The sequence below is a fragment of the Perissodus microlepis genome, chromosome 13 (genome assembly GCF_051167445.1).
Source record: "Perissodus microlepis isolate ML-2025 ecotype Zambia chromosome 13, ASM5116744v1, whole genome shotgun sequence".
In the NCBI taxonomy this organism is placed as follows: Eukaryota; Metazoa; Chordata; class Actinopteri; order Cichliformes; family Cichlidae; genus Perissodus; species Perissodus microlepis.
The window spans coordinates 25,316,087-25,335,988 of NC_140473.1; the positions used below are offsets into that span (position 1 = coordinate 25,316,087).

A 19,902-nucleotide genomic window follows, 5' to 3' on the forward strand; every position below is an offset into this window, starting at 1 on the left:
CTGTCTTCATGTATGTTGGAAGTGATAACAGAGCTGTACGTTTTAATTTTTTCACAAATCTCTCAGTCAGAACATGGTACTAACCTATTGCATATGCATCTGGTACACTAGCTGCACAGTGGCTCAGAGGAAAGCACTCCAAGGGATCATTAACACCGACCAAAAGATCACTGGCTGCCCTCTCCCCACTCTGGAAGATCTACACAATACCCGCTGTCTTAAAAACGCTCAAAACATTATAAAAGATATAAAAGATGAATATTTATGTTCCTATGCACCTTCCTCAGGTTTACCGTGTTTGTAGTGTCCTAATGACCGAATTCTTCAACCTGGGTCACTGAGATTAGATTTCACAATCACATAGATCAGTAATGCTTTATCTGTCTCTATCTGTCTGTCTCTGCTTATCATTTGAATTTGTCCTGCCAGAAAAAATTAGAAAACCTGCAGATTTAGCATATTATCACTCACTTTTCAGCTTGTTATTGCAATATTTACATTCTAGTGTTTTGCTGAGATATAGGTTTGACTTTTTTCTGATCATGATTCTGCTTCCTAATTGTACAGGATGCTCCAGCGGCAGGTACAAATAATGTGAAGTCTATACTGTATACATAAAATAGCCACGTTTCAGGGCACAAGAGCCACTGTTGAGCTGTTAGCCACAGCCTTAGAAGTCTGGTTGTTGGCCAAGAAAGCACACCACTGCTTTCCCACAGTTGCCCCCTGCAGGCCATTGTAAAATAACCTAAGTTTAAAGAGCTTCCACATTGTCACTTTTCAAACACCTCCCATCTTTTTTAAGCGGTCTGTGGACGAGAGCTGTTGTGAACTAGAATTATGTAAACAACATTAAACTCATTTGAATATTTAATGAAAACACTTAAAGATGATAAAAAGTAGCACTGATTTTTTCTTAACAGATGCATGACTTATGTTTTGCCCTCTGTCTGCAGGCGTTTGTGGATTATAAGTTGGGTGGCATGGCATATATGGTTGCCTTGCCAATAAAAGTAAGAGAGTTTATAGAAAAAATCAACTGAATGTAATTAAATACTGTAAATACTTAAATGCATTTGAGTTTGTACATGCTGCATAATAAAGTAAAATAAACACTCTTGATTTCTTCTGCTAATTTGAGGAGCCAATCTACGGCAGCCAAAACACAGACTTTACTACATTTGTGACCCCTGGAGCTGTGCTCAGGTCAGTACACTGTGTGCTGGTTAAAGTATAGGGTAGTAGACACCTTACTATACCTGTGTTTTTTTTCCTTTTGGTTAATTTTGTGAAATTTCTGGCGTCAGCTCATAATAACAACATACCACCTTATCATTTCACTTCCTCCTTCTCTTCTTATTTCTCCTGTTTTGGCTTCCCTTCATTGGCTTCCTGTTAAATCCAGAATTGAATTCAAAATCCTGCTCCTCACATACAAGGTCTTAAATAATCAGGCCCCATCTTATCTAAATGACCTTATAGTATCATATCACCCTATTAGAGCACTTCGCTCTCGCTCTGCAGGCCTACTTGTTGTTCCTAGAGCATTTAAAAGTAGAATGGGAGGGAGAGCCTTCAGTTTTCAGGCCCCTCTTCTGTGGAACCAGCTTCCAGTTTGGATTCGGGAGACAGAAACTATCTCTACTTTCAAGATTAGGCTTAAAACTTTCCTTTTTGCTAAAGCATATAGTTAGGGCTGGACCAGGTGACCCTGAATCCTCCCTTAGTTATGCTGCAATAGACGTAGGCTGCCGGGGATTCCCATGATGCATTGAGTTTTTCCTTTCCAGTCACCTTTCTCACTCAGTATGTGTTAATAGACCTCTCTGCATTGAATCATATCTGTTATTAACCTCTGTCTCTCTTCCACAGCATGTCTTTCATCCTGTTTTCCTTCTCTCACCCCAACCGGTCACAGCAGATGGCCCTGCCCCTCCCTGAGCCTGGTTCTGCCGGAGGTTTCTTCCTGTTAAAAGGGAGTTTTTCATTCCCATTGTCGCCAAAGTGCTTGCTCATAGGGGGTCATATGATTGTTGGGTTTTTCTCTGTACCTATGAAACGCCTTGAGGCGACTTTTGATGTGATTTGGCGCTATATAAATAAAATTGAATTGAATTGAATTGAAATTGAATTTTTAATTTCTCTTGTCAAGATTTGACAGTCTGATGTAAAAGTCCCATTTTAGATTGTTTGCAGAACTGGTGTGAATCACATAAATGGGAAAAACCATAAAATAAATTAAGTCTGTGTTCAGTATTAACCATATAGTGGTGATAAGAATCAGAGTCAATAGATTGTTTCAAGTGTAATTCATGACTTGACCACTAGAGGGAGAAAGAAGATCACAGTAGGGTTCTTTAGTTTTTTCTTCGTTTTTAGCATTAAAATTTATTATGAGTTAATAGTAATCTCTTATTGAGTATTTGTAATTATATCAAAAAAATGTGTTATAGTTGCAGATAACACTCAGTGACTTAGTTTGTAATAATAAAAAAAATATATAGCTGAGCAGTTAAAAGTTACTGAACAGAAATAATGTGAGAAGAAGCAGTTTATGTTTATCCTCTGTTATGATTATGATTTGATAGACACTGGGCACCCATAAATTGAACATTACATAATTAATTAAATAAATGATGTGAATGTAAAATGTGTAAAGATCTTTTAGTGAGTTTAATGAATTTTCTATGTTTTTTATCAGGCGTGAGCTCTCCGGAGACAATGCTGGCTCACCTCTTCTCTCAGCTGTTCGTCATCAGCGTTCAGATCATCCTGCTGCTTCTTATGATGCTGCTCGTCTTCAAGGTAGAAGCAATAAAACCGAAAAATAACACAGAAACTCAAAATACAGACGTAGTCAGATGAATCTTTGATATGAATCGATTTTAAGATGAACCTTTGCAGCAGTAAAAAATGAAGTCCACAGAGATGAAGTATCAGCAGGGGAAATGAATGATAAAAATAGAAGCCTTAAGAACGGTTTGGTTATATAAACAAGGCTGACTGTTATTTTTACCTCACAGTATAACAGATGTCACCTCACTGTTTGCTTCTTTAATTGATTTTCTGTGTTTGCTTTCAGTCAGTGTAATGCCAATAAGTGTTTGCAAAGCCAGACCACAGGGTCAGTCCTGTTTAACCTTTGCTGAGACCACAACACGGTCACTTAATGTTGAACACTTTAGGTTGAAACGTGGTATTTCCTGTGCTGCAAACTCATTGTGTGAGGGAGATTTTCTTTTCTTTTTAAAACCGCCTCTGATATGGTTTCGTTCAACACGCAGGGAACAGCTCTGACATACTGAAGGTTAATGCCTCACTGACCTTTTACCATCTTCATTTGCATTTTTCCTACATCATCAAAATCAGACTTTACCTGCAGTGGATTCAAGTCATAATTTTATGATAATTTTATTAACCTCTATTTTTTTCAAGCATATACCTTTTTTTCCCTCATAAAAATTTAGGTACAGTGCACTCAAGAGGAAATATATCACATAAAGGCCACTTTCCACTTTCTTCTATTGGTCCAAAACTGTTTCATAACATCATTTATGTGGCAAGACAAAGTTCAGCTACTATATATACACATGGACTTATCAAACGGTGCTGCTTTTCACCATATTATGACTAGATTTAATGTAGAATCGCTGATGTCATGAAACATGTGACAAATCTTGCCAGTTTTCATTGACTATTTGCTGTTTTATGACTTGACTATGAGGACATGAAAACTTGTCTTCACATTTAAAGACTTTAAACAGTGGCTCAGTTGTGTATTGGTTTAAACTAACTGACTAACAAGCAAAAAAAATCCTAAAAGGAGATACAAATCCCTTTGGAATTGGGCCAGGAAGAACATATAAGGGAAAGTAGCTTCTTCTTTATTTAAAGAATATGAATCCTTCTGACATCCAGTGAGAAAAGTATCTGAACTGTTAAACCCAGAGTTTTATGGTTTTCTCTTTTTCATTAGTTTATGCTGTTGTTATGTTGTTGCTGCTAAAGACATTTTTGGAATTTTATTTATTTTTGTTATACTTTTAATTTTTATTACCATTAACGTAAATGTCACAAGTTTGATTAACTTTAATAACCTTGGCTTTAATGACCAAACCAGTGGGAACATCGGGATTTCCTTCACTACTGATTATTGATAGACATCCATATGAAATCAATAGAGAGAAGAAAGAACAGAGTATAAATGTGAGTGTGCGTTTAGTTCATGCAGGGACCTGCTTTTATGCGTGCGCTCCTCTATGTTAGTGTGTGTGTGTGTGTGTGTTAATTAAGGTGCTCAAGTCCACAGAACCCACCGCTCCATAAATCACTTCCCGCTCCAGCCGTATCCAAGGATCACTGTGGGATCACCACAACAACAGGCCTTGATTGCTGTGGCAACCGAGTGGTCATGTGGTCTCTTGGTGCAGGTTTATTTTTGCACGTTGTCAGGGGAGACGGGAAGTGTCTTAACACTCCAAGGAGGGCACAGACACACACACACACACACACAGTTTAGCGAAGGAGCTTATCACCTGGAATCTTGTGAGGCGAGACTTCCAGTCTCTGTTTTACTGCTTTTATGTGATTTTGAAAAGTTTCATATCTCATTTACACAACAGATCAAAGTTCACTATCAGTGATATTTCTTTCCATTTCTTGTGGTATTTTTGGCTGAAGATAAGTCCAGAAAATCAAAGTGCTTCTACGTTTTTTTTTGTTTTGTTTTTTTATCTTTTCCCCCCTTTCTCTTCATCTCATCTTCTTGTCTTTTCCTGTGTTATTTAAAAAAAATTCCACTGATTCAAAGTCGCCCCAGGTGATTTAGTATTGCACTCTGATATGTTACATGTGGTGGACAGTTAAACTCCTCTCTGCAGTGTCTGATTTTGTACACCACTTTTTAATGCATGATAACTTCCCATATTAACATCACAGGACCATTTCACTGGTGTATAGTCAGGGTAAAAACTATTTGTCCTTGTTATCTGTGGTGAAACTAAATGTTAAAACTTCTTAAAATGGCCTTGAAAACATAATAATTTATTACACATTAGGAAAGCGTTTTCAACTGATTAAGACCGAGATTAGGATCAGCCCTGCAATCTCATTTCTTTCTAACTCCTCACCTCTATTTATTTATTCATCTTCAGACTTCTCTTTCCCCACAGACCATGCAGATATGATAAAATAGTGGAATTCCCCTTTAACAGCCACACAAGATGATTGTACATCATGTCGGGAGTGAGCATGCAGCAAGCGCTGGTGTAATTTCATGTCCATCAAACGTCTTTCACAGCTCCTTTTTTAAAATGTATCATATCATGGTTTTCCATGGCTTTAGCTTCATCAATAATTCTGTGACACAAACATAAACCATCACAAACATTTTTTAAAAAAACTACTATCATCTTCAAATAGTTTTAAAAACTCCCAGCAGACAGACAATTGTAATATATTTTAGAAGAAAAGCTTACATTGTTTCTAAGTTTTAAAAATCTGGTTGTAATGCTGCAGTTTCTGTGTGTGTTTATTCAGCTTTTTCTACTTGTGATAAGTAATACTGTGCTTACTAAAACAATATTGAATACTTGACCATCTTTAGCTTTAATCACAGCACATTAGCTGTGGCATCATTTTGATGACCTTATGCAATGTTACAACATTTATTTCCAAGCAGAGCAGAACTGATGATGAGATGCAGGCAGTCAGCTCACCTCATTTTTGGGGTACATAATGTTGCTGAATTAGACCTGACAAAATGAAGCAACCCCAGATCATAGCATAGCCCCCCAGAGGCTCACAGAGAGTAGACGTAATTGGTGCATCACTTTATCCACCTCTGTTTTTACGCTGATACACCAGTCAGTCTGGAACAGTGTAAATATGAGATTATTCCCTTTTCCCATTGCTCCAGAGTTCAATCTTTATGCACCCTAGCAAAGAGGTTTTCTTCACACTGTGCAGAAAATTATCTCACTTAGTCGTTGAAGATTTTTCTTTTCCAACCATATGATTTTTAGTAATTCCATCACTCTCTTTAGTTGTTTTCTTTGCAGGCCAATAATTTGACCTTTCTGACCACAGATATGTTTTCTGACATGGTTGGATAAAAAATAAGAAGCTACTCACTGCATCAGTTAGGGTTAAATGACCTGCCAGCTGAAACATTTTAATCACTGCAGTAATAATCCGATGGAAGGCCCTTACCCATGTTTATGATGCTGGAAGTACTGCTTTGTTCTAGCTTCCCCTCTATTTTTCTTAACTTTTAGGTCTGCTGCAGCTTTGCATTTAAAATGCCCACAACTTAATCAAGCTTGTTATCTTTTTCTTACCCCTGCTCTTCATCTCTTTCTCTCTCTCTCTCTGTCTTTGCAGAACCCTAACGAAGGGTCCTTGGTGCTCGTCATAATTCTGATAGTCCTGCAGGGTGTCACAGGCATCTCATTCGGCCTCGTCATCTCATCTGCAATCGACGATGAGCAGAGCGCCAACCAGGCCGCTCTGGGTATCTTCTACCCCAACCTCATCCTTAGTGGTAAGCAGTGAGATTTACTGTTGTGAGTAAAAAGCCTTAAAAAGCACAGTAGGTGTGAGTCTGAGCATCACTGAATCAGGGAATTAGAATCTGATTAAATCATCTTTGATGTTGTGAACTGGGTGTAAGCATTTGTGTAGGTAGTGCAAATAAATGGTGGTTTTATTTGGATTAAAAGCTCAAAACTTTAGAAGCTGTAGGAGGATGTGTAATATTTTGTACATATACATTATGGGAAATGTGTTTATCCTTTGCTGACACTGATGTGCAAATAAGCTTACTAAGACTAAAGCCCACTGTCTAACTCACTGATGTTTAATCATTTACAGCAGATTTTCTTTAATTTTGGTTTTTCTTATGCACACTAAGTCATCCAGTGTTTTCATATCATATCAGACTTCTTGTTAGCAGCCCTGCAGTTGCACAAATTAGTTGCTAGTCTTCCCAAGGGCCACGTAAAACAATAACAACAAAATCCAGTGAAAAAAACACGCAGACAAGAAAAACATGCCTGAAATATACAATGAAGTGTAAAATGCTCTTATATCAGTGTGAAGCATGTCAGATTTGTGATATAATTTTGACATGCTTGTTATTCCTTTGATTAAGTCCCAGTTAATGATTCATGAGTAAAGAAACTGATATTTTTTAAGATATTTTTGGAGGATGTAATAGTTACTCTGCATACATCTGTAAGGCTTTTTCTTATTTTGATGCTGTGGCCTAAAAGGACGGAAACAGCAGTGAATAAAATCTCTCCACTGCAGTGTTCATCCTGTTGCTGTTCTGCTCTGGATCTTCCAGCCATATCACAATATTTCCATCTTTGAACTTTGAGTCCAGACTTCCTTAGAAAAAGATGGAATTCTGAACATCTGCAATTCAAAGCAAAATTTGTGTGCTGATGAAGTGATTGCTGCAGAAGAGCTGCTAAATGCACCGTGAAGTGAGATTAGTTTTTCAGCTGCTCAGACTGAACTTTGAACCTGATTTGGAATGTGAAAAAAACAGAAAAAAAACAAGAGAAAGGGCAGATTATTTTAATGCTTCACAGCCTGCTTGTTATCAGAATCTAGACACAAAGCATTCATGCTGGAGGTGTAAATGATATCTTACCCACATCTGACACATTGTCCTCTCTGTCCTGTGATGCAGGTATCATCTGGCCCGTGGAATGTATCCCGTATCCTCTCCGCTACCTTAGCCTGGTCCTTCCTCAGACCTACGCCTCAGAAGCCCTTCGCTGTATCATGTACAGAGGTAACGCTCATGCACAGAACACATCACACACAACAACAGTTTAACGTCATGTGTTGTTGCTGCGCACCATATGGCATATTGGTAGCGTGTAAGAGTTAGCAGCGTGTGCACGGCTCAGATGATTACGTTGTGCACAACGGAGCCAATTGACTAAATCATTAATCAGCTCTGGGTCCAGTGTAACTCATCTCTCAGGAGGTGTAGTGGTTTCACTCTGTCTTCCAATCTTTTCTCCTCCTGTTGACCTCTGAACAATAAGACTTGATGACAGCACGAGCTCCCCTTGTGTTACTTGATACAGAGGAAGTCGGAGGAGCCATTTCCTGTTTGAAGGCCTTATCGTGTAGGTGTGGTGGAAAAAATCTCACAGGGACAAGTCCACAATGTTAGAGTTCAATTTAGGAAATTAACTGCCACCTTTCCTTTCTTTTACCATGGGAAATGCAGCTTCATCCTGCCACATTTGCTAACTGGACTTGATGACTGTTTAATCTCATACAAGATGTCCCTGTCTATAAACTCAGACCCAGATTTAAGATCAATCTATTATGCTTTGTTTTATTTTCTTTTTTTTCCAGGGGTCGAAGCTTGTACTAAAACCTTTTTGAGATACTGAGGTCAGCTTATATATGAGAGATCCCTGTGAGATAAAATTTGGGCTTGAGTCTGCTCGAAACACTTGGGTTCCCCCACCTTCAAAGGGGAGCCCATTATAAGAAAACTGGCATGAAGCAAAATGAGCTACAACAGCTTATTTCAAACCGAGGATAAACTAAGGGGCGCTCTGAGGTCTATTTTAAAACATGCAAAGCAACTCTAACAGAGTCCAGCAGACATGAAAGTTTAACAGTAGGTCAGCTTTAAATGAGTTGAAGCTACATCTGTGAGTCACTTTAGTTCTTTTTTTTTGATTGATAATTTTTTAATAGACAGAAAAAAAAGAGACACAAGTTACGAATTTCTAAATCACATCACGTTGTGTCCACTTTTTGTAAACCCTTTCTTATTCTTATTGATATAAAGGGTTAGTTTACTAAAGTCTTGGAAAACGATAAAATTCTTCAGAGACTGTCGGCTATAAAAAAAAAGCAAAAATTGTCCCTGATTTTTATTGAAACACTGGGGCCTCTTTCAGCAGTCTTGCCCTGTATTTGATCTCTCCATGTCCACTCTGACCACTTGCAGGTGTGCGTTTGCAAAACAACAACCTTCAACCTGTATTTATTTTGTCGGAAGAAGTCGCAGGGATCAATCTGTTAAGCCGGGTGGGTGAGGCATACCACAGTTTGGGTGAATTTCATCAAAGGTCACACACAGGTTACATTAGAGCTTCCCACTGGCAGTCTGACCCATTGGACAGTGTCACAGTGCACAACACTGTAAATATATCTAACAAAAAATGTAAAAGTATGCTCCTTTTTTGCACAATTGATCTGACACGCCTGACACGTCTCTGAGTTGCAGCTGGAAGCCCAGCTCCCATTGATGGTCCTCAACACGAAGAGTCAAATGGGTACAGAAGCTGATGCTTTCTCTCTGCACAAATCACAAATAAAAGGGTGGTTAGAAAGAAATCTTAAATTGGCATGAGCTCAGGGAAATGCGCATAAGTGCATATAGAGACAACCTTGAAGTGAGGGGGTAGAGTTTCTGCTTTCTTGTAGGTGCAGTCTCAGAACTTTTTGATCACAGTTTGCATAAATCTGGTGCTGAAATCGTCGACCTTGTCTTTTTCTGTGTCCACTCTTTGCTTGTTTTTTCTTTTGTTTTTTTAATCTATGTAGTAAATGTAGATATAAATCTTCCCATCAGGCTGGGGTCTGTCTCGGATGATGGTGTGGCGAGGCTTCGCTGTTACCCTGGGCTGGAACACTTTCTTCCTCATCCTGGCGACAGTCATCCTGAAGCTGCGGACGTGACAGCCTCACCCCACAGAGCCTCCCTCAGAATGGGGGGGTGGAGCTGTCAGGGGAAGTCTTGAAGTCAACGACTCACCAGGGCCTCCTGCATGTGGATGGACTGGGGCAACAGCAAGAGGGAAAAGGGAGGGGAGGGGTTCACTGTGGTTTAATAGTCTGATGGGTTGAATGCATCAGTCGCTCTCCTCCAAATTATGTCTCTCTCACACACACTTACAAACATAGACTCTTGGGGTCCCTTATCCAGCTGCCTGAACCTGCAGCAGTTGCCTTTGGCCTGTTTAAACGCAAGTGTGAATTTAGGATGCTGCACACAGAAATACACAAGGTAGAAAATGTACATGCACAATATGTTATTTAAGTGTCGTGTGTGGTCCTTTAGTTTGTTTCAATTCTATCCGTAGCTTCTTTAACTCAACACCATCTGAACGGCCATGCACCAACTCAGGGTCACGTTTTATTATTTTTGTTTGGCTTTAGTCTTTAATGCTACTAAAGATTTTTCTGTAATACACTTTATATCACATCAAGTGGAGCAGCCCATTTTTTGGGGGGTGGGGGGGGAAGTGAATGTAACTGTTTTTTGTCCTTGCAGTATATACTGTCTATCCTGTGTATATTTGCATTAAACAGACAAATCTGTTCAAGTTTATATAAAAAAGAAGAATCTTAGCACAACAGAAGCTTTTTGTCCACAAGAAAATGTGAAAATGTTTTCCAAGCAGAGAACCTGAGTGGAGGATTGTTGCATAATGTCGTGGGACTAGTTTTAAAGTGCTGATTGCATCATGTTGCTCAGAAGGTTCTCACCCATTCAGACTTCCCACAGAAACACCATCTTCTCTATCTGCTCGCTTTTGATGTTTGTGTTCAGCTTTTTGTCCTGTCTGGTTATGACTTGACAGGAAGTGGTTTCATCTCACCGTGTTACCAGGTGCTGCAAAATCGTCACGTAGAGGTGCATTATTCAGCCTGAAGGTTTTCTCTTTTTTTTTTGTGCCTGCGTCTCTTTTAGGAGGAGATTGGTGATGGGGAAAGTATTGGTACTGTATCTGTTTTTTAATTATTATTTCTCTCTACTTTGCTGGACAGAGTGGAGGTTCTTGGACAGATTTCCTTTCGCTGGTATATAGCTGTCCTAATCCATACAACTCTATTTTTTACACAGACATTTAATTTGCTCAGACTTTTTATTAATCTTTCTTTAAGAATAATACAGATTGAAAGCACACAGGAGTAATGCTGCTTTGAATTAAACATGCTATGGAAATTAGGGAGGAAAAAAAGGGAAGAAAAATCAAATGAAAATGCAGAAATAAGGTGTTTATAGTCAGAAAGCTTGGTTTTCCTTCCTTTTTTATGTATAAGTAAACTGCAATGAAGAAATTTTAATTTTGACTTTGGGGGTGCTTTGACATCCTACAACAGATACCACTCTTTATTTTGTGGGGTATGTTTCCAATTAGAGGTTAGAATAAACAATGAGAAAAACAATTTTAAAACAAGACATGCCTATATCTCACAGGTTGTTTATTTTTCTGTCTTAAATCTACATCATAGGTGCATCATAACCAGAAACCATGCACAATAACCTGATGTGCACCTCCCCAGCAATGTAATTATATGTCACACTGATGCAAGCACAGGTGTAAATGCTGGCAACCATGTCAGCCACTTGTGTACGCTACATCGTAGTGTCTGCATAGATTCACTGCAGAAGAATAACTTAAACCAGTGAGCTGTCTGCCTTTACCCATAGCATCATGTCTTCAGAGGAATAGTTTGACTTTCTGGTGGCCTAATAATAGGGGAAGATGTAAACCGTTGGCTTAGCTTAGCGCTAATACAGGAAAGGGTAAAACAACCTGCCCAATTTAAAAAACACACAAAAATATTTAAAGGTTAATACATGTTTTGGTTCATCAAAAAATAATCACTAAATAAATGAACTGAAATAAAAATAAGGACATATTCAACCACAAGTATTTTTTTTTTACTGTTCAAGAGCTTTTTTAAGAAGTGACATTGGCATAAATCCTTTTATCTATTTTCCCAAAATATCAACGTGTTTCTTTAAATGTAAAAACCTTTGAGAGACCCACAGTGCTGCAAAAGCACCAAACCAGCATTACATGTCGCGCCAGTCTAAGATTTAGAAATGTTTACATTCATTAATGTTTAATAAATCAGATTTTACTTTTTACCCAGTTTTTGTTTCCATCCTGTTGATCTAAAAACACATACTGATGCATAATGTTGTTGTTTTTTTACCCATGATGCAACAGTGCTGGTAATGGCAGTTATATCATTAATATGTCCATTAACAAGATAAATAATGAATCTAAATGACTGTAAGTCCCTCTGCTTGCTTTGTGTTGGCTTACGTTATGGCTTAATGATGGAGATGTGCATACACCATGCTGTGTACTGAGATTTTCTTGCACTGTAAATCTGCTCTTGCTGCTCTGCTGTACATTCATCAGTGTTCCTGTCGCACATTTTATGGGACATTGTGTTCTTGATTGGTAGAAATTGGGGAGCGCTGACTTATTCATCTTATTTAAACAGCTTTCTATTATGTTCAGAGGACTTCGAAATGGACTTTACTGCATTTTGCCACACTGTGAGGATATACTGTAGCTCTGTTCATATTCTTACCTCTGTGCCTCAGTTGACTTTCATCACACGATAATCTGTCTTTATTTAAAATCATGTTAAAGTGGTGGTAAAATTGGTACAGCTCATGTACAACTGTTGCTGATTCTGTGAAAATGCTTTTGTTTTGTTTTGTTTGTTCTTGGAAAGCTGATATATTGTTGCCAAAAACTCAGTTTGATCTGTGTAAAATTTCTGATTTTTGTTCAAAAGTGCTTTGTATCGATTACTGAGTAATAATCTTGTGTTCACTACTTACATTTACTTTCCCACACTCCTGTACCTACAAGACCAGCTAAATAATATGTAAAAGCAAACATCTGAGCAAAAGTCTGCATGTCTTTGCATCTTATGATTTACATGAACTGCAATGATCCAACTAAAGATTCTGATTTAAATGAGCTATGGGGATTCTCCTGTATTGGTTCTATAATACTAACGACACCTCAAGAACAAGCATATCAAATTAACCCTTTCACGCATAGTGGTCACTACAGTGGACAGCTATTCAAAGGCTGTTTTCTTGTATTTGTGTCATGTTGGTGGTATACTTGCACATAAACCTCTACATTGGACACTGATGTGTCACTCCATACCCTGCCAACCACTGGTCGTTTAATGTTACTATAGATGTATGACGTGTTTCATTGTAATTATTGTTATTAAACCCTGTCATGCATGAATTATGACAACCTCAATCAGAATTTTTTTCTCAAGTATTTTTATTCATCCTTTCATGCCTAAAGATGACTAAAAATGCTAAAGGAAAAAATCCTGATTGAGGTTGTCATAATTCATGCATGAAAGGGTTAAATATTTTAGACAAGATGGATGCAGCACAACATTCACTGGCCTTTAGTTCTGCGCCACCAAGAGATCTACATTTTTCATTGCTTTGTTATTAATTTCAGCATTTAGCTGAACTACTGCTACGCCTTACTGCAGCCGGTGCAGCTTTGTGGTGTACCCTGCGGAGAGTAACGGCTGCTTGTGTCCTTGAAATGTCAGATTTCCCTATTCTGAAAATGTGTTTTCTCAGTTAATCTCGATAAGCCAGTTTATCTGTCTTTTTTCTTTCATTTTGAGGGAACGACAAGAAGTGGTTGCGCAAATCGGACGTGTTGCAATTTAGTTTTTTGCAGTCAAATCACCACATTTGTTGTGTTGTTTGTCTGTGTTGCCAAGCCACCATCAGCCAGATCTGACCAAACACCCGTAATGCCCTTAGAAAGCAGATTAGCTGAACTATGAGTGTCGAACACCCAAGCAAATGTAATCACTGATGATCTTATCAAAAATATTTTATGTTGTTAAGAAATTTTAAACAATTTTTTTCAGAAACTTTACAGTGAATACAAGTCTGAAAGTTTTCTTCAGTTCACCTCGATAGCATGATTAGAAGCAGCCAAGTCTTATTCAGAGTTTAGTCTTTTCGTAGTTGGAGTATTGCAGTTCATATAAACAATGTTATGAAGGTTTGTGCTGCCAGGTTGAATCACATCCTCTCTGCTCCAAACTCTACCTCCGCTGTCTCTCCCTAAAGGGCATGTAAAGCATCTATACTCCTGTGTTGTGACATTTATGCACTGTGAAAGTGGACAAGCGTGTCTGCATTCATGTATTCTCATACAATAAACTCGTCTGAAAAATCCTCTCTTTGTCTCCTCCTTCTGAATATTGGAGCCATGCCAGATTTCACTCGGTGCCTATAAAATCCCCGCAATTCCTGTGGTTACGATAAACACCCGGAGGCCGTGCACGATGGATTTATTTGATGACTTCATAGTTGCATCATTGTGTTTGTTACCTTAGTGATGGAGATGACCCCACTGCGTCTTGTATTCTTACCTGACTGGTTGACTGTTTGAACTCTGTGTGCCTTTGTTTGCGTCAGATTAATGTTGTTTGTGCTTTTGTTTGTTTATTCAGTCGCATTGAGGGGACTCAACTTTTGGGGACTAGAAACATAAGAAAAATATATGATCAAAGCCTAAGGGTTGGGGTTAGGCTGGGAATTTAATGCATTTCCTCTGAAGTGATGGAACATGACTATGTGTGGTAAGCATGCCTCATGGCCCATTGTTCATGTTTATGGGAGATAATGAGTCTGTGCATGCTTGTGTGGGTTTACGACCTGGGCACAAATGTTTCTTTCATTAAACATATTCAAACATAATTATTGTGTATGAGCTGTCAGCGCACCATCTTGAAGCCACATTTGTGCACAAAGGAAAAAGTTTATTTACACAACTGCAGAAAATAAACAAACAAACACAAAATACATATTTTGTAATACAACTCAAAATATTAATCCAGGACATGACTTTAAGCCTTGACATTTTTCTGCATTCATCCTCTTTTCAAACACGAACATCAGCATTAACACTATTTTTCTTCGGTGTGCACATTTCCTTATTTCTGCTCGCAATGGATGTTTTTTTGGCACTGCACCATATATTACATAACTGGGCTTTGACACAAAAGCTGTCATTGTTTGATATATTTGCTTTAGGTGAGCACACGCTGCCAGGCTGAAAAACAAATCTCATGGGATGCCAAACTCAACATTGCATTAGTTCATCTCTCAGCATTTTTCATCTCGCCTCTCCTGTCTGTCACACTTAGTCCCAACCCAGACTCACTTACTTGAAGTCTATAAAATGTATCTTAAAAAGGTTCTCTCTTCCTAAAACAGTAAGACAGTATATTTTCTCCAGCGTAAATCAGTAGCAATGTCGTTTTTCAGGAGTTCAAAGAATAAAAATAAAATCGTTGCATTGTGCAACAGTGCGGATATGTTTTTGGACAACAACAGGGTCCGATGCCCTTAGCAGACTTTTGCATTTTTCTATTGTTGTGCAGTTTGTTGGGAAAATGAGGATTCCATTCAAGACAGAGTGAACCCTATGAGCGGAGTTGTTCTTGATGCTTAATATACAGCCAGTGGACTCTTTATTAGGTACACCTTTCTGCACAGGGTTGGACTCTGCCTTAATTCTTCATGTCACAAATACAAGACAGTCCTGGAAACATTCCTCAGAAATTTTGGCTACAAATCCATGATGCTCAACACATCCCAAAGGTGCTCTATTGGATTGAAATCTGATGGCCGTGGAGGCAATGATCTTAGCTTTGTGGCATTCGATTTATCCTGCTGGAAGGCACTATCAGAAGACACTGCGTTCATAACACTCAGGTAGACTGTAATATTTTAATAATGCTCTGTTGGTACTAAGAGCTCCACAACATTACACCACCAGCAGCAGTCTGAACTGTTCATACTCTTTTGTGTAGTTTTTGCCTAATTCTGTCCCGACTCTCTGAATGTCTCAGTAGAAGTGAGACTCATCAGACCAGCCAAGGTTCCAATCTTCTATTGTCCAACTTTGGTGAGTCAAAGTGAATTGTAGGCTCAATTTCCTGTTCTTAGCTGACAAGAACGGCACCCTGTGCTTCAAAGTTCAGCGTATTGTGTTTGACTTGATGCTCTTCTGCATATCTTGGTTGTATCGAGTGTGTTTTTTTGAGTCACAGTTGCCTTCCTGTCAGCTTGACGTCGCCTGACCATTCTCCTCTGATCTCTGGCATCAACAAGGCATTTTCACTCAACGAACTGCTGCTCGCTGGATATTTTCTCTTATTTTGGCCATGCTCACTGTACACACGAGAGATGGTAGTGTGGGAAAATCCCAGTAGATCAGCAATTCCTGAAATACTCAGACTGGCCCTTCTGGCACCAACAACCATGCCGCATTCAAAGTCACTTAAATTAGCTTTGTTCCTTTCTGATGCTTTGTTTGAACTTCCGCAGATCATTTTCATCATGTCTGCAGGCAAATGATGAGTTTCTGCCATGTCATTGGCTGATTAGATATCTAACAAAGAGACCTGTGAGTGAGGGTCTCAGATGACTTCTTCACATGGAAGGTGAAATTAAATGGCAACAGGTGTCGAAAAATTTGCAGAGTAAACCTGAACATATTTAATTACACCCAATATTAACTAAAACCCTAATCAAAAGATAAATGGAGCCACAATTCAGATATTAATACTGAAAAAAATTGTTCATCTTAAAAAAAAATCAGTTGTCTTCTTCTTCCCGTTATTATTAGTAGTAGTAGTAGTAGTTCTAATGACTTATGATCTGTGTTTACATATAAAAATAAATGATGTTTCCTTCAAGAAATGCTTCATGTTGACTGTTTAAAATTTACCACATGTGCTTGTGTGCTTGTGTGCATGCAGTTTCAGTTGTGAAAATCCCCACGCAATTCTCTTTGCCATGTCTTAACTGCTTCTGTGCACTCATGCTGCTCTGAATCTAACATTTCAACCAGGCTGTATACCTCATAATGCAACCTCTGGAAAACAGATAACAGCCTTACTGACAGGCTGCTATTAAAACAATCCTTCAGTTCAGTGTGAAATAGGAGACTGGTTGTCTCTCTACACTCTATTACAGGCGTTGGTGAGCTTGGTGTGCTACCTAATTACTGTCAGTGACTCTGCAATTACACTCAATGACACTTAAATCAACTCTAAGCGTTTGTGTTGTCATGCCGATGCAACTGACTCACAAATATACATATATATGGTGCAATGTGAACAAATGCACAAACAAATTTGCAACAGTAGGAGACGAGCATGGTAAAAAGGCTCTCTAGGAAACTGATGTAACTGATCCAGATCTTGCAAAGTTTGTTAAACTTTAAATGAAGGAAAATTCAGGTTACAACTGTACACATCTGGATGACATTACTTCTAATCATTTTGAGACTCGTCATATGTTTATTCTCAAAAAACGTTCCATTTTTTACTCTTCCTGAAAACATCACGGTGTAGTTGAAGTTAGTTTGAAACGAAGCCTTGCGTCAAATTAACTGCTGTCCCATTTAACAAAGGGGCAATAAACCAGGAGAAATACAGCGCACCGCATGCAAGTGGTGCATGTGGCAATAAAAGTTATGATTTAAGGGGATGCAATCATGTGGGGGATGATTTCATCCCCTCAAATGGGACACAATCAGCAAACCCAGAACAGATTAAACCAAATAAAAGCTACATTAACCGCTATCAGTTTCATCAAACTCTGGAAGAGTGCACAGAAGAGATAGTTACAGCAGAAAATGGCGTCGTCTGTTGGAGGAAATGTCTTATGTCTTGTCAAATAGATATTACTTATCAATGTGCATACTGTACGGTAGTTAATGTATTGGTTTACAGTGGCTATAAAAAGCTGAACTGAAGGCGTCGTCTGTGGATCTACTCATTCAATTTTCCTGTTGATTTAAAACAGATGTGGGGTAAATTACATCTGTACAAAAAAAGAAAAGAAAAAAAGAATAAAAAAATTTAAGTTCACTTATTTAGGTACAGAAGGAGATCGAGACATTCATTCCCGAGTTTCAGCACTTTGTTCAGTGCTTTGTTAATCTGTGGTCTGTAATAAGCCAATAAATCACTCACATCGCTACTAAATCACTTTGAAAAGGTCTAAGTCATCATGTTTGATCTCTGCGAGACCAGTGGGAAGGCAGATCTGAAATGTTGTTATCATATCGGGGACTCTTCAGTAGCTTCGGTTTCAGTGCTGCACAAGTCATTCAGAGAGTGAGACCGTATGCACGTTTGTATCATTGTTTCAAATGATCTAAGAACTAGAGGAAGGTATCGTGATTTATAGTGTGTGAATGTGAGGCAGTTTCACTAGTTCACAAAAAAGTTTTCCACACGGTCAGATTCATAGACAACACAGTATTGTGTTCTATTCATAGCATGAGATACAAAAGACCAGGAACCTTTCTAGTTTTGCTTTTTAATAGCCCTATCTACCCATGCCTGCCACTTCATTGGGTACAGGTTGGACCCTTTTTGACTTTAGGGCGGTTTCAGTTTTTGCTGCATAGATTCAACAAGGTGCTGCAAGCATCCCTGGATATTTTGGTCTATATTGACACAACAGTATCACACAGATTTATCGGCTGGGCATTTATGAAGTCAGTCTCCTCTTTCACCACATTCCAAAGCTACTCTGTTGGTCTGAGATCTGGTGACTGTGGAGGCTATTTCAATACAGTGAATCCATTGTCTGTTTGAGTCTAACTTTATGACATGGTACATAATCCTGCTGGAAACAGTCATCAGAAGATGGGTACACTGTGGTCCTAAAGGGATGGGCATGGTCAGCAATAACACACAGATAGGCTGTGGTGTTTAAATAATGCTCATTTGGTGTTAAGGGGCCCAAAATATGTCAAGAAAATATCCTCCACATCATAATACCACTAGCAGTAGCTTGAGCTGTGGATCCATGCTTTCATGTTATTTGTGCCAAATTCTGACCCTACCATGTAAATATCGCAGCATAAATAAAGAATCATAAGGCCAGGTAGCATTTTTTTTTCTAATCTTCTGTTGTCCAATTTTGGTGAGCACATGCAAGTTTGCTTTTCTCAGCTGACAGGAAGACTCGATATGTTGTGCCTTCATAGATCCTCTTCTCCATACCTTGGTTGTAACAAGTGGCTATTAGAGTTGCTGCTGCTGCTGCCTTCCTAACTCCAAACCTTCTGCCCATTCTCCTCTGATCTCTAGCATCAACACCACCCTTTCACTCAGAGAACTGCTTCTAACTGGATATTTTCTCTTTTTTGGACCATTATCAGAAAACACTAGAGTAGGGTGTCTGGGAAAATCCTAATAGATCAACAGTGAAATACCCAGACCGGCCCATCTGGTACAAACAACCATGCCATGGTCAAAGTCACATAAATCACATTTCTTCCGCATTCTGATGCTCGGCTTGAACTTCAGCAGGCTGTCTTGACTATGTCTACATGCCTACATGCAGTTGCTGCAATGTGATTGGCTAACTAGATGACTGCATTGCCAAGCAGCTGAACAGCTGTACCTAAAAAAGCAACTGGTGAGTGTATATTTCCAGTTGTATATACAATCTACATCTGCATCTACAATGCCATCTATAAAGCGTGCATAGAAGTTAATATCATCTCATGAATATGTTCTGCAGTAAATATACAACCACTGAAGTTTTTATGGAGTTAAACAGTATCTGATTATCTAACAGCAAAATTTTAATAAGCCCAACCATACATCCACCGTTTCAGATGCAAATGCATTTCAGTCAAATGACGCACTGACAGCTAAGACAGAAAATGATGTTTTCCCATTAGTTTGCCTCTTGCTTTGGTAACTTTAATTTCTAAACTAGACCACAAGGAGTTTAAAAAGTACAACACACTAAAGGTTACAAGACATAACCTAAACTTTAAATGGACTGCATTTATAATGCACTTTTCTAGTCTTACCGACCATTCGAAGTGCTGTATAAAATATTCTTTGTGGCTTGTATTTTTACCATTACCATGCATGCAGACAGGGGGCTTTTATTTTGAAATCCCATCAAGAAAGATGGCATCTCTTCTTGGTTTGGTTCATTTACATCTGGAGTAAATTACTGTGCATGCTGCTTTATACTGTATGTAATAGCGCACATTAAAGTTTCTC

At 38.6% G+C, this 19,902-nt stretch overlaps 1 protein-coding gene across 1 annotated transcript; it reads left to right on the forward strand.

Moving 5' to 3' along the window:
• The first annotated feature begins 2,706 nt into the window (after positions 1 to 2,706).
• On the forward strand, positions 2,707 to 14,026 carry LOC146375229 (ABC transporter G family member 20-like). Its single transcript, XM_084949661.1, has 4 exons — positions 2,707 to 2,805; positions 6,382 to 6,541; positions 7,697 to 7,801; positions 9,614 to 14,026. Exons 1-4 carry the CDS (start codon positions 2,722 to 2,724, stop codon positions 9,718 to 9,720), a joined length of 456 nt encoding a protein of 151 aa, XP_084805787.1. The 5' UTR covers positions 2,707 to 2,721; the 3' UTR covers positions 9,721 to 14,026.
• Positions 14,027 to 19,902: the final 5,876 nt, after the last annotated feature.